At 36.6% G+C, this 13,153-nt stretch overlaps 1 protein-coding gene across 5 annotated transcripts in view; it reads right to left on the bottom strand.

The window, feature by feature from the left end:
* The window catches only part of EPSTI1 (epithelial stromal interaction 1), a 78,144-nt gene that overhangs the window by 12,288 nt on the left and 52,703 nt on the right, over positions 1-13,153 (bottom strand). For 3 of the 5 annotated variants that reach the window (XM_010973264.3, XM_074378226.1, XM_074378225.1), the window contains exon 8: positions 11,216-11,299. The exons of 1 other annotated variant lie outside the window; for it this stretch is intronic. In XM_010973264.3, coding sequence (XP_010971566.1) covers positions 11,216-11,299 — 84 coding nt within the window. Of the gene's footprint in view, positions 1-11,215; positions 11,300-13,007; positions 13,041-13,153 lie in introns of all 5 variants that reach the window. One more of the 5 variants, XM_074378224.1, reaches the window with a different exon arrangement.

Here is a 13,153-nt window from a genome sequence, read left to right as displayed (position 1 = left end):
TTAAGGTAATTTTTTTCAGTCTTGGCAAAAATGATCCTAAAATTTACCTAGAAAAAATAAAATGCAATCATAGCAATTCAAAAAATCCTAAAAAAAAAAAAAAAAAAAAGGAAATGAGGGAAAACCAGCTTCGCTAAATATTAAAACATATCATGAAACTGCAGCAAGACAATTTGATTGAGTCCAGGAAAAGACCTAGTACATGAAACATAGCTGACCATAAGTTGTGTTCAACCCTTGCAGGAGAGATGGTTCAATGAATGATAATGGACTAGCCAACTATTGTGAGAAAAATTAGAGCAAGATCCTTTATTTTTACATCAAAATAAATTTTATAGAGGCTTAAGATTTGATCCTAAAAGACGGAACCATAGAAGTTTTCAAAGGAGGCATGCGTACATTTATTTATAAACTTGGAGTGAAGGAGATCCAGAAATCATAAAGGAAAAGGATCAATAAATTTGGCTGCATAAAAATTCAAAGCTTCAACTGGGAAAAAATACAACCCCCCCCCAAATTTTTTTTAATGTTTATGACACACATAAGCTAATTCAATTATTCTTTCATTCATTCATTCAACAAGATCTAAGTGCTCATTATGAGGCAGGCTTAGATCTATGTGACAGGGATATGATAATGAACAGGACAGATGAGGTCCTTGCTCCTTAAGAGTTTATATTCTGGAAAAAAAGGAAGGCCATGAATAAGTGAGAAAAATATCCACCCATAATCCTATGTAGAGGATTAAACACACTGTTGTGAGGCTCCGTGGTTCAGCTCCTATTTTAGACGTAGGCTCAGGGAAGGCCTGAGGACGTAGCTAAAGACCTTATATAAACCCATAAGGAAAACACAACAGCCAAACAGAAAAAGGGCCAAGGACGGGAGGGGGATGTTGGCAGATAAACTGCAGGCTGCCTGTAAATTAAAACTAGTCTTCGTCTTCACCCATAATCAAATACAAATCAAAACAATGAGATAAATATTTTCTTCTAGCATATCGACAAGAGCTAGAAAAGGTTGCTAGAGAATCAGGTACATTCAAGTGTTTTGGTGGAGTCTCTAAGTTAGTGAAAACCAATTTAGTTTTTGGAGAGCAATTTAGCAGAAACCATCAACATGTAAAGTGTCCACATCCTCTTGCAGAAGTGTTCAAAGATATGTGTATGAGGAGAGTCACAGCTGCCTTACTGGAACAGTAAAAGTTCAAGAGAAAGTCTTAATGCACATCAACAAGGAACTGGCACAATCAAGTGGACCCTCCAGACAACAGAACACTATGCAGCAGTGACAAAGAATGACGTAGGTCCAGGGCTTGCCTAGGGGGAGATCTCTACGATACATTAAGCGATAAAAGTTAGGTTCAGAAGGTTCAGAGCAGTTTTCTTGGGACTTCTCCATGTAAACAGAAAAGAGACATAAATCCATTTCAACTTCTATATGGTGGTATATATCATATTTTACACATTTTTATGGCAAAACACATACTAAAATGTTAACTGTAATTATCACAGGAGAGAAAAGAAGAGAGGGTAGATGGGCAGAGGAAGGAAACTTTAATACCATAAAGAGTGTTTTTTTAACTTTTGACCCATATGAATATTATATCATTTCTTTGTGCCATCAGCAAAGGTTTATCTGTGTAGGAGACCATTTCAGGTTTTTTAGGCTTTCCTTTATTTAAAAATCCCAAAGAAATGGGGTGGGTATAGCTCAGTGGTAGAGAGTGTGCTTAGCATGCACGAGGTCCTGGGTTTAATCCCCAGTACTTCCACTTAAATAAAAAATAAAATCAATCAATCAATCAATCAATGCATGCTAATTACCTCCCCCCCAAATAAAAAAATAAGTAAATAAATTTTCAATCTCGATGAATATAACGCTTTTAATACATAAAGATGTAAAAGGGCAAAACACTGTATCATGAAACCAAGAACTGTCCAGGAGGAAGAAAAGAGGACGGAGAAGGAGTAACAGACAGCATCTTGTTACAGAGGCGAGAACAGGGGAGGGGAGAAAACACAGAGCAGGAGGGAAACGGGCCCGGGGAGCTGGGAAGGCGTCACCACGCAAGAACGATGCTCCAGATGGCAGACGGAAAGGCTGCACTCACGATTATTATCCTGTAACTAGCAAAGCATATTTACTAGGGAGAGGCTGGTTTTCTTTCAGTGCCATGAAGAATCATTTCAGCTAATTAATTTGTTCTGCTGAACTAACAGCCACCGCGGATGCATCCGCCTGCCTTATAAGCATATCCCTGGTTCATTTACGCGGTTCTCACTTAGAAATGCAACACCTTGTTGGGTGGATACAAAATAAGTTGTTCTTTGTTCCAAGGACTGAGCTTTAGACAGTAAGAAAATCAAAACGCTCTAAGAAGGAGGGACATGACGCACAGCATCTGAGGCACTGTCAAGTCTCGTCTCACTCAACAAAATTTGTGAAGCATGAACCATTTGCCAGATACCTGGATTCACGCTGAAGGTAGAGATGCAAAGAAGATTCCGGTCCAGCAGGAAGGAAATCACAGTATAAAGAGGGAGACAGGCCCAGAAGGAACCGTGATGCAAAGCAGAAAGAAAGGTGCTGCCGAATGCAAGGTTAAGAAACATAACACAGGAATACAAAGGAAGAGATGCAAACAAGAGAAATAAGGAACACATGTTCCTGAATGTCATGTGACATTTTAAGTGCATCCATGAAGGATCCCAGAGGAAAGTGCGTGTGTTTTCTCACTGCTCCACACATCTCCCTGCATTCAGACGGAGCTCTATACAGAGCAGATACTTAAGTAATGCGATGAACAAAATATCATCTTGGAGATGCCAAGAGCAGAACCTCCTGTAAACACTGGCCTAATGGTATATAGTTAATGAGGACAACACTGTGCAGCCCTCCAGGGATGCTCTCACCAGGGGAAGGGCTGCCATGATCAGGGCCGGGGCCCAAGCTAATGGCAAGAAGGAAAGGGGTCACCATCTCCAGCTAGAGGTTATAGAAACCACTCCTCCATGTTACAACTTACCAAAGGGTCAACTATACAATAAGCAGGTGTGCGCCAGGCTGGACGCTCATGAAAGCTGATGAGTTGGGAGGGAAATGCAATCTCCAAAGCAAGGCTGTGGTCATTGAAGACTAGGATAGGGTCATTTTAAAATCATGTTTGAATTCCAGTGGGGCGTGTTCCAACATGGTTCAGCTTGACTGCTTTATGGAAACATTAAAGTGCCATCACCCGGGCAGGACATATTTCTCCCAGGAGACAATGTCCTTTCAACTCAACAAGAGGAAAAGGATAGTGAAGCAGGGGAGCTGACACCATGAAACTCAAAAACCCCAACCTTTTAATGTTTTTTTAATACAAGAAAAGGGTTTGGGGGCAGGGGATAGCTTAGAGAAGTCTTGGCTTTGTGTTCCCCCATAGTAATACCTTTGCCCAGAAGGACAAAATGGCCTTGGCTAAAAGAAAAAGTGGAAACAACCTCAAAATATTAAGAGGAGACCCACCAAATCCAAGGAAGTGAATATAAATGGGTAAAATAGGAGAGTCAAAAATAGCATTAATAATGTGTATATAAACAATGGAATACTACTGAGCCATAAAATAGAATGAAATAATGCCATTTGCAGCAACATGGATGGACCTGGAGATCATCATACTAAGTGAAGTAAGCCAGAAAGAGAAAGAAAAATATCATATGAGATCACTTATATGTGGAATCTTAAAAAAAAAAAAAGGACACAGATTAACTTATTTACAAAACAAAGACAGACTCACAGACATAGGAAAAAAACCTTACGTTACCAGAGGGAAAAAGGGGTGGGGAAAGATAAATTGGAAGTTCGAGATTTGCAGATACTAACTATTGTATGTAAAATAGGTAAACAACAAGTCCCTACTGTATAGTACAGGGAACTATATTCAATACCTCATAATGGCCAATAATGAAAAAGAATATGAAAAGGAATAAATATATATATATATAAAAATGAATCATTATGTTGTACACCAGAAATTAACACAATATTGTAAACCAACTATACTTCAATTTTTAAAAAGTGGATAATCTCCTACTAGTTACTGTTAGTGTTATCATTTTAATATTAAAAATGGACTTTTAGCTATAATAGTCATTGAATCACCTAGCTATCTCCTACCCCCAGAAATTCTTCCTACCAAATTTCTTCTAACATAAAAAAATATTTTTTTCTCAAAAAAGTTACTTATCCACTGGGGAAAATGTAGAAAATACAGAAACTATAAAGAATAACATGATAATCACTCATAAAAACTCGCCACCCAGAGATAAGTGCCTTTAACGTGTCAATATATTTCCTTCATTTCTTGATTTACGTACATACATAGATTATAACTGCTTATCGCCTCCACAAGTTTGCAGCCTTACCACGTACCAGGCCTGAGCATAAACTTTCCAGATGCTTTTTCTCTCTCCTGTAATCTTAGGAACAATGTCACGAGGTAAATAACATCACTGTCATATGTAACAGGCGAGGTTTAGAGAGATGAAGTAAAGTACACAGAGTACAGGAAGAAGAGGTCGGCTTCAGCCCTCACCCAGACTTTTCTATCATCTTTCTTTTTTCATTCCCACATAGGTGAGCATATTCCTGCATCATTAAAGCATGGTAGTAATTGATGCATGATATTCCAAACTTCAAAACCTTCAGATCCTCTATCCTGAACAAATGGTTTCAAACTTTCTATGGGTGTGATTTTAAAAAGAAAAGTACATCTTGTGTGCTTTTCTGATTATTTCCCCAGGATAGCTGTATACCTTTCAGATCTAATACTTCTGTATTTAGGAAATGTTAGAATTTGATATTGTCAGAGAGCTCTTCAGTTCCTCTCGCCAGCAACGGTATAAGGGAGTCCACAGCATCTTTTAACAGCTAATAGGGTAAGCTTTCTTCGCCCAGCAAACACACACATTATTATCTGAATTTTTGTAAAGTTTCTTATTTATTCTTTTGATTATTCTCCCAGTTGAAGTGTAGAAATAGTTTTTCAAACTACCTCATGTGCCATTGAAATTTTTGCTGGAATTGCATTAAACTCACAAATTACTTTGGATAGAACTATAGTTACTACAGGACTGAATTTTACCACTCAGACACCCCAGCCATCTCCACTTTATCCACATGGATATTTATGGATCGTGAGAAAGTTCTCAGGTTTTTCTGGTTTTTTTTCTAATGTTTTTAGGGATTGAGCAATTTTTTACATAGTTGCTTTTAGATGAGATCTCCATGTTTACTAAGTAGTTTTTGCTAATACTTGAGGAAGTTGTTGATTCTTAAACATATGTTTTATAACCAACTTTTATTTAACTCCATTTGTTCTCATCATTTTTCAGCTGATTCTCTTAGGTTGTGTACGCAAATTGCTCTCATACATAAATAACAACTTTATTTATTTCCAATCATTAGATAAGCTCCTTTTTTAATTTTTTTTTCTTTTCAAGTTGGCCAAAACAATTCCCAAACCTTGTTCCATGCAATATTAAGGTTTTTTTTTTTTTTCTTTACTAAAAAGAGTTTTTCATCAAATAACATTGAGATGCACTAGGTTAGAATTTCCAGAACAATATTGGTTGTTGGTAGGGGGTGCAAACAGTCTTTTGTTGTTCACTGTTCTCATATTTCACCACTGAGATTAATGTTGGTTATTGGTTTGTAAGATTATATATATGTTAAGAAAAAAAATTTATTTCTAGTTTACTACAGTTCCTCTTTAAAATGATAAATTTTAATCTATCAATGCCTATTTTTTACAACTAAAGAGGTAGTCAAATTCTTTTTCTCTCATGATCATACTGCAGTGATTAAGATATAAAAAGTTATAATATACAGCTAGTCATCTTCACATTCCCAGAATAAACCTTACTTTGCTTTGGTAAATTATTTAAGAGAAAAAAAGTCTCAGCAGCTAGAATTTTCTTTCAGATGTTAAACTCTGTAAATCTGTGTGCGTGTGTGCACGTATTCCCCTTATCAAGTTGTGACACCATGGAGATGATAATTAAATAATATTAATTCTAAATTATTTCATCTTTTTCCTTGCTGTAAAACAATTTGTAGAGCATAGGGGAAAAAATCTGTTCCTTAGACACACATTACTATCTATAAAATAGATAAACAAAAAGGACCTACTGTATAGCACAGGGAACTATATTCCATTTCTTGTAAACAACATATAATGAAAAAGAATCTGAAAAAAAAAATATATATATATATAATATATATATACTATATATATACACATACATATACCTGAATCATTTTGCTGTACACCTGAAACTAGCATTGTACATCAGCTACATTTTAATTTTTTTAAAAAAACGTTTTTTAAATCTGTTTCTTGAAAATTCTAATGAACTTGCCTATAAAATTATCCAAGTTTAGCTTGTTAAGGGAAAGTAATTTTCAGAAAACTTTAGAAATCACTTGCATTTTCGTTTTTCATTTTAATTCTTTGAGTCATTTTAGAGTTTCACATTTTTTTATAAAACCATTTACTTAATCCACGTATTCAATTCATTAGCATAGTATTATCTATAGTAATATAAACTTAATCTCTTCTAAAACTGTGGTTCTAGCCCCTCATTTCTAATGTTGTGTATTTGATTTCTACTAATCTTTTCTTGATTAGACTTTCCAGAGATTTGTTCATTCTGCTGACCTTATCAAAGAACAAGCTGTTGGATTTTTATAACAGCTGTTTCTTGAAGTTTTGTTATTAATTTCTGTTCTTATCTTAATTACTTCCTTCAGTATTGTTTTTTGTTCTTGTTCTAAATTCTTAGGTTGGATATTTAATTCATTTCTGTTTTGAGTAATGATTGGATTTAAACTTACGATTTTTCCTTCTCTGAGTATAGTGTCTCAAAGCACTGCTCTGCATGCATTCCCCATAAAGTGCTCTCATCATGATTTTTAATGTATTATATAATAGTTTTCTCTGTCACCCAATAATTTAAGTATGTTCTCATTTTTTGGTTTGTTTTTACTTTCCAAATGACTATATAAAATCAATAACCATGCAAAATCAGTAAGTGTGCTCAGCTTATCTGAAAATTTTTTGAATTCCTGAAAGGTAGAAAGGAGATCAATTATACAGAGAAACAAGGGTGCAGGATGAACTAGAGCTGAGTTAGCTGTGCTTCTGAAGAAGCTCCAGGAAGGGGTCACAAAGATGACTAGTTGGAGGGGAAAGGGTATATAGCTCAGAAGTATAGTGCATGCTTAGCATACATGAGGTCCTGGGTTCAATCCCCAGTACCTCCTCTAAAAATAAATAAGTAAATAAATAAACCAAATCCCCCTCCTCCCAAAAAAGAACCTAAAATAAATTAAATTAAATCTTTAAAAAACCCACTGTGAAATTTCTTATGATGGGGAGGAGAGAGAAAAGAAGAGAAGTAAATAAATGGAACAGAAAATTCAGAGTCAAGAAAATAACAGAAAATAAGAAAGAAAACACAGTTAAAAAGTAAATTATGTAGCAAGAATATGTGCAAGCACACTAGAAATCACAATAAATGAGAATGTAGTAAAAGAGTCTACGAAATTGGATAAAAGAAAAATCAGCCACTTTTGTCACTAGAAATTTAAGCCAAGTGACACAGAGAGGTTAAAATTAAGGGACGGAAAAAGAAATTGGCACATAAATTATAACAAAAAGGTTGACAGAAAAAAATATTAGAATCAGACAAAATAAAAAGGCAAAAAATCAAGCTGAAAAGTCACTAAATGGGGACAGTAGTATATTTCATGTTGATAAAAATCTGTGCTGAAAGACAGGCTTCCCATAAGTCTCATTGGTTGGAATTGCTTCCCATGTCAATGGCTGAACCAATCACAGTCGAGGAGAATGAAACTCCCATTAAGAGACCATTTGTGAATGGATCCCTGCACCAGGGTGGTGTCTGACTTCTCTGAAACACAGGCCATGCTAAAGTAGGATGAATCATGAAGGGGAAAAATAGGGTTTTAGGAGAGAAGTAGGCAGTCAACAATATTCGATACACCATTCTGAAGTTATCACAACACACATTTTTTTCTTTTGCAGCATTAATTACTACCAAGTGATTAATCACTGTAAAATAAAAGTGCAATGTTTTATTTCTTTGTCTCCGTTTAATTGTCTGTCTCCTCCATGAAAAAGTAAACTTTAGGAGTGCAGGAACCTTGTCTATCCTGTTCTTAATTGAAGCTCCAGTATCTTGCAGAAGGCTCAGTATATAATAGGAGCTCAATACATGTTTGTTAACAGAATGGATGGGTGGATGGATAGATGGATGGATGAACACTGGGATAAATTACTCTGAGATACATCAACCAGAATAATACAGTATGTATAAAAAAAAAAAAAGCCAGAAAATGAAGGCTTCAAAGTGGTTTTAAATAATGTCACAGGGTTACAGGGACATATGGATGACAGAAAGACCACTGAATTGAACATTCAGAAGGGATTTTAAGTTTAGAGAGCAGTTTCAGTAAGACCATTTGCGAATAGAAACCAGAACATAAAGCATTAAGGACAAAATGGGTAATAAAGATGTGATTACAGTAAGATTACCTTTACCTTTTTTTTTTTTTTTTTTTTTTTTTTTTTTAGTAGAAGCAGGAAAGGTGATGTCTGTGAGGAGAGCAGAATCAAGGAAAGAGTTGGTTGGCTTCTTTATTTTAGAATGGCAAGCGTCAGCACTTGTTGCCAAAAAGAGTAGTAGTCAATGAAGAAAATATTGAAGGTATGGGGAGGCGGAAGGGAATTGAATCAAATGTAAACTATTGAGAAGTTAAACTTATGGAAGCACCTACTGTCCCCAGAGACCAGAGCAATGGGAGAATGTGGAAGTCAGAGACAAATAGAGCAAGATCAAGGTGCTGTCCCCTCAACTTAACCCAGATGACCTCCCCTCCAATTACTCCACAGTAGGTTGTCAATAAGTATTTGTTGAATGAATGTAAGGAACAAACCCATGAATAGATGCAATGATACAAATGTGTTATTTTCCGTATCTTCTCACCAGGTACGTGACTCTTCCTGTTTTCTTATGCTAAATAACTGAAGGGATAAGAAGTAACAGACTCTACCAATCAGGGAATGCCTCCAGTAGACATTTTCTAACAACAGACTGAACAGAAAGGGAGAGAAGCAAAAATAAGGTAAATATTCTTATGTATTCTACCGTTACTGAAATCCTGAGTGATGGAATTACCCATATGCTAGTTATTCATTTTACTGAAAGCTTCAGTAAGTAAAGGGAAATGATTTATGTGAAAGGAGAGAATGTTCAATCAATAACCAGCAAATCTGTATGTATCAGTATTTGTCTAACTCCAGAAAAAAAACAAGATTAAGAAATAAAAAGCTTAATTTTCCACTGTTTAAAATAACTGCTCAACCTGAAAATTAAAGCCCTGATATGATTTTCTAATCTGTTGAGCATTCTCTTTGTAAAACTGTCCTACTTTTCATGGTCTTCATGTTCTAAATATATACGCCAAACTTTATAAAACACTATTCAAAATCCACTAGAAGTTGTTTTAAACTAAATCATATCTACCCTGATTTCACAACACTCCCCTCAGTATCTAAGTACCTCAGCACTTGGAAATAAGTTAAAAGATCACAGAAACTGATCCAACACTTTTGTATCATTTGACAGACGTTACTGAAAATATAACACGAGTGTACACCCGATTTCACTTCTACTTGCTAATTACTAGAATCTTATTATAGCATTGCTTATTTAATTGTAGGTTTCAATATGAGGCCTTTGCCCAAAGGGGAAAAAAAACATTTTTTAAACACCAAGGGATAAAAATGTTTCGTGGTTTCTTCATTGCTTGTATACAAGCTTGATAACTAGATCAACTTACATTATTTCTTTCAATAATTTAATTACCACCTACTGTACACAAAACAGCTCAGTGACATAGTCACGTGTACTTATGCTGGATGAAACTATGGAAGAGTAAGGGGCTGACCACTGTCAGGAGGAGGGTTGGACTCAAAAGGGTCAAATTATAGCAACAATCATTAGTATGTATTTCTTAATGTGATTTCCACACACAATTGCTATGTAAGTGAACTTGTGCAGCAAAGACATAAAAGGAGAAAAAAAAACACAAATTAAACCAAGTCAAGGAAATCAGAAAGGGAGTTAAAATTAGCTAATTGGATAATTGATAAAACAGATTTTGAAAGATATTCTGGAAGAAATGACAGGCTATATCAACCACTAATCCAGCAAGAAAAAAACTGGAAAATCAAAATGATGGGGAAGATGATGGTCTCCAACTAGCTGAATAATTTATTTAGCATTTTTAGAGGACAGGGTGAAGGGGTCTAGCTCAGTGGTAGAGTACATGTTTAGCGTGCATGAGGTCCTGGGTTCAGTCCCCAACACTGCCATTAAAAAAAAAAAAAAAAAGACCTAGAATGAAGTGGTCCCTTGGAGTGGACGCCCATCTTCCTCATCTTCCCCCCCCCCCCCCGTTGAGGATTTCTGGTACCACTGAGCCTAAGTATCAAAAGTAGGTACGACCATTAAGTCACAACACTGTTTTCAGCTACCATGCCAGAAATTTCGTATTCTAATAAGGATTATTACCCATTAAGCACTTTTCTTAGAGGCTCTGCATTCATTTCACTGATTTTTATTGCTCATTTTATTTGAAACTATATGTTTTATTTGGGATGCCTCACATATTTGTATGTGTGTCGAGCATCTTTACATTTTATTATGTGTGTATTTTTAGGTGAACATTTAAGCCAGTTTCATGATTTTGTATGTCTGCTTTGTTTGTTACACATTGTAGTGTTCTCCGGACACTCTTTGCAATATCATATACCTTCAGTTTAAAAAATGGCAGTGGCACTGGTTATGTTTTCTCGATCAGAAGTTCCCAAGGGCTCTAGCATCTTCTCCATGAAATGCTGGTGCCAACTACAGCAGACACACTGTTGCCCCCTATGAGGCTCAGTGTCATGAGAGTTTTGACCGGACGGAGCCACCACACCACCATCCTCCTAAAACACATTCACCACCATGTCACCATTTTTCATGCCTGCGTTATTTTTTCAGGATTTTCATGGATGTGTATATTTCGGTTCAGAAACCCTGTAAAATGATCTAGTACCACCAGCAAATAATCAGCAGTGGCTAATAGGGTTTTCAAGTACCTCCTGATGTTGTTCTTCCTTCATCTTTTGCAATTTTCGATTTTCCCCTTCCTTTAGAGAATTCATACAAGCCCAGCTTCTGGCCTATAATGGTACAGGAAAAAAAAAAATCGTGGGAAAAGGCATCACCACGATATACTGGTCTGCCCACCATGGGTCTGGTTCAAACTACTCAACCTCTGTACTAAGCAGATAGTAAGCTCTCCACATACACTTGCTTACTGAGTGATTTATGCATGTGTCTGAAGATGCCCCTTGGGATGTATAAAAAGAAGGCACATCTAAGCACAATCATCCAGCACGTTTTAGAGGATGATGTAAATGTTTGTTTAGTTAAGCTTTAAAAATATCCCCTCAGAGATAATCAACACAGTTTATTCTTTCTAGTGAGAAGGATTGGAAATAGAGGAAAGTTAAATATGTTTTTCAAGAATATTCCAACTAGCTGATGAATATCAGAGGCAAGCAATGGTGACACTGACTACAGAGTATTGACATGTCTTGTGCTCATTAACGCTGTCCTATTAAATCGCTTGTCAGCTGGTGATGGATAACATGTAATTCCAGAGATGCGTTCCTTTCTAAGTCTTCACGCCCCTAATCTATACCTGAAGTTCATTTCTGGTCCTAAGAAGCAAAGCAAAGGCTGTTTGAGAGCACAGCAGTCATCATTTCTGGCTGAATTAGGACCTCAAGGGGGAACCTCCAAAGAGCCAGCACACACGGTACGATATCCCACTATTGTCCCACCCACCTTCCACGCCAGGGTTCCACCATGTCTGCTAGAAGTTATGAGATTTCAAGCAGTCAGTCTGTTCATTTCTCACACACTTTCTCTCCCTCACATTGATTTGCAGCTTACCCTCTTTTAGGCAGAGAAGCCGGTCTGATAAGCTAACACGTTGAAAATTCCATTGTTCTCATAAAACTACCAGCAGCATTATAGCAGCAGGTGACATATTTCAGGCCCGGTTCCTTGGACTAATAATCCATAAAGCTTACGTCGCCCGGTCCCCCCCCCCTTCCCTTACTGTAATTTTTCTCAAGCACTTCTTAATTCATTCCCCCATTTCTGTCACTATAAAACCCATATTCCATCAAATAAGAAGCAGCACTTGCCAGAAGGGAAGAGCGGCTTTGGGAACTGTATCGCCTGGGGCACTTCCAGATGTGCTCAGAAAGCCCACCTAGATCCAAGCCCTGCTAATCAGACAGGCAAACATATGCTAGGACTTTATCCTGAACACGAGGGGACTATGATACGATAGAAAAGGTGGTGAGTCATTCTCCAGAGACTCCTTTTTACATTAGAGAAGGCTAGTTTTCATCACAAATATTCCATATCAGAACAGAAAGAGGGGGAGGGGGCCAGGGGGCACATCTTCTACTCAAGGGACTAAAAGGAGGAGTAAAATATTTAGTTTAAGTCAATATGATGCCTTGAGTGAGGAACACATTTGTCTATCTTCCTTTTAAACTTAAGCACTTTGTTGTTCTTTTATCAGAATATGGGTCCTAGTTATTGACACAGAAAACAAAAAAATGGTTAGATCCATAAAGTGTCAATGAAAAGGCCACAGAAACTGGGAAGTCACTTGGCTTCTCAGCTACAAAGAGTTCAAGGCTGGTATTTCAACTACAGGTTCAATATTATTATAGACATTAACAGCTCAACTTAGAATGATGCTGTACACCAGAAATTGACACGTTGCAATTGACTGTACTTCAATTTTAAAAAGAAGAAAACAAAAAAAAGAATTCAATTTTACTTGCAGTCCTAATGCTTACTTACCCAGCTGTGATCCCTAGGCAGAACAGGAAGTTTCTGTTCAAAAATATTGGGGCGGGGGGGACGGATTTCTGATTACTATTTTTCTTAGTTCTAAGTCCCAGAAATTTCTGCCATTGAATTTACATAATTTTTCTATCATTAAATAT

This window comes from Camelus bactrianus, chromosome 14, assembly GCF_048773025.1.
Source record: "Camelus bactrianus isolate YW-2024 breed Bactrian camel chromosome 14, ASM4877302v1, whole genome shotgun sequence".
NCBI classification, from domain to species: Eukaryota; Metazoa; Chordata; class Mammalia; order Artiodactyla; family Camelidae; genus Camelus; species Camelus bactrianus.
Note: the sequence above shows the minus strand (reverse complement) of the source record. Positions and strands in the feature narration are given on the sequence as shown.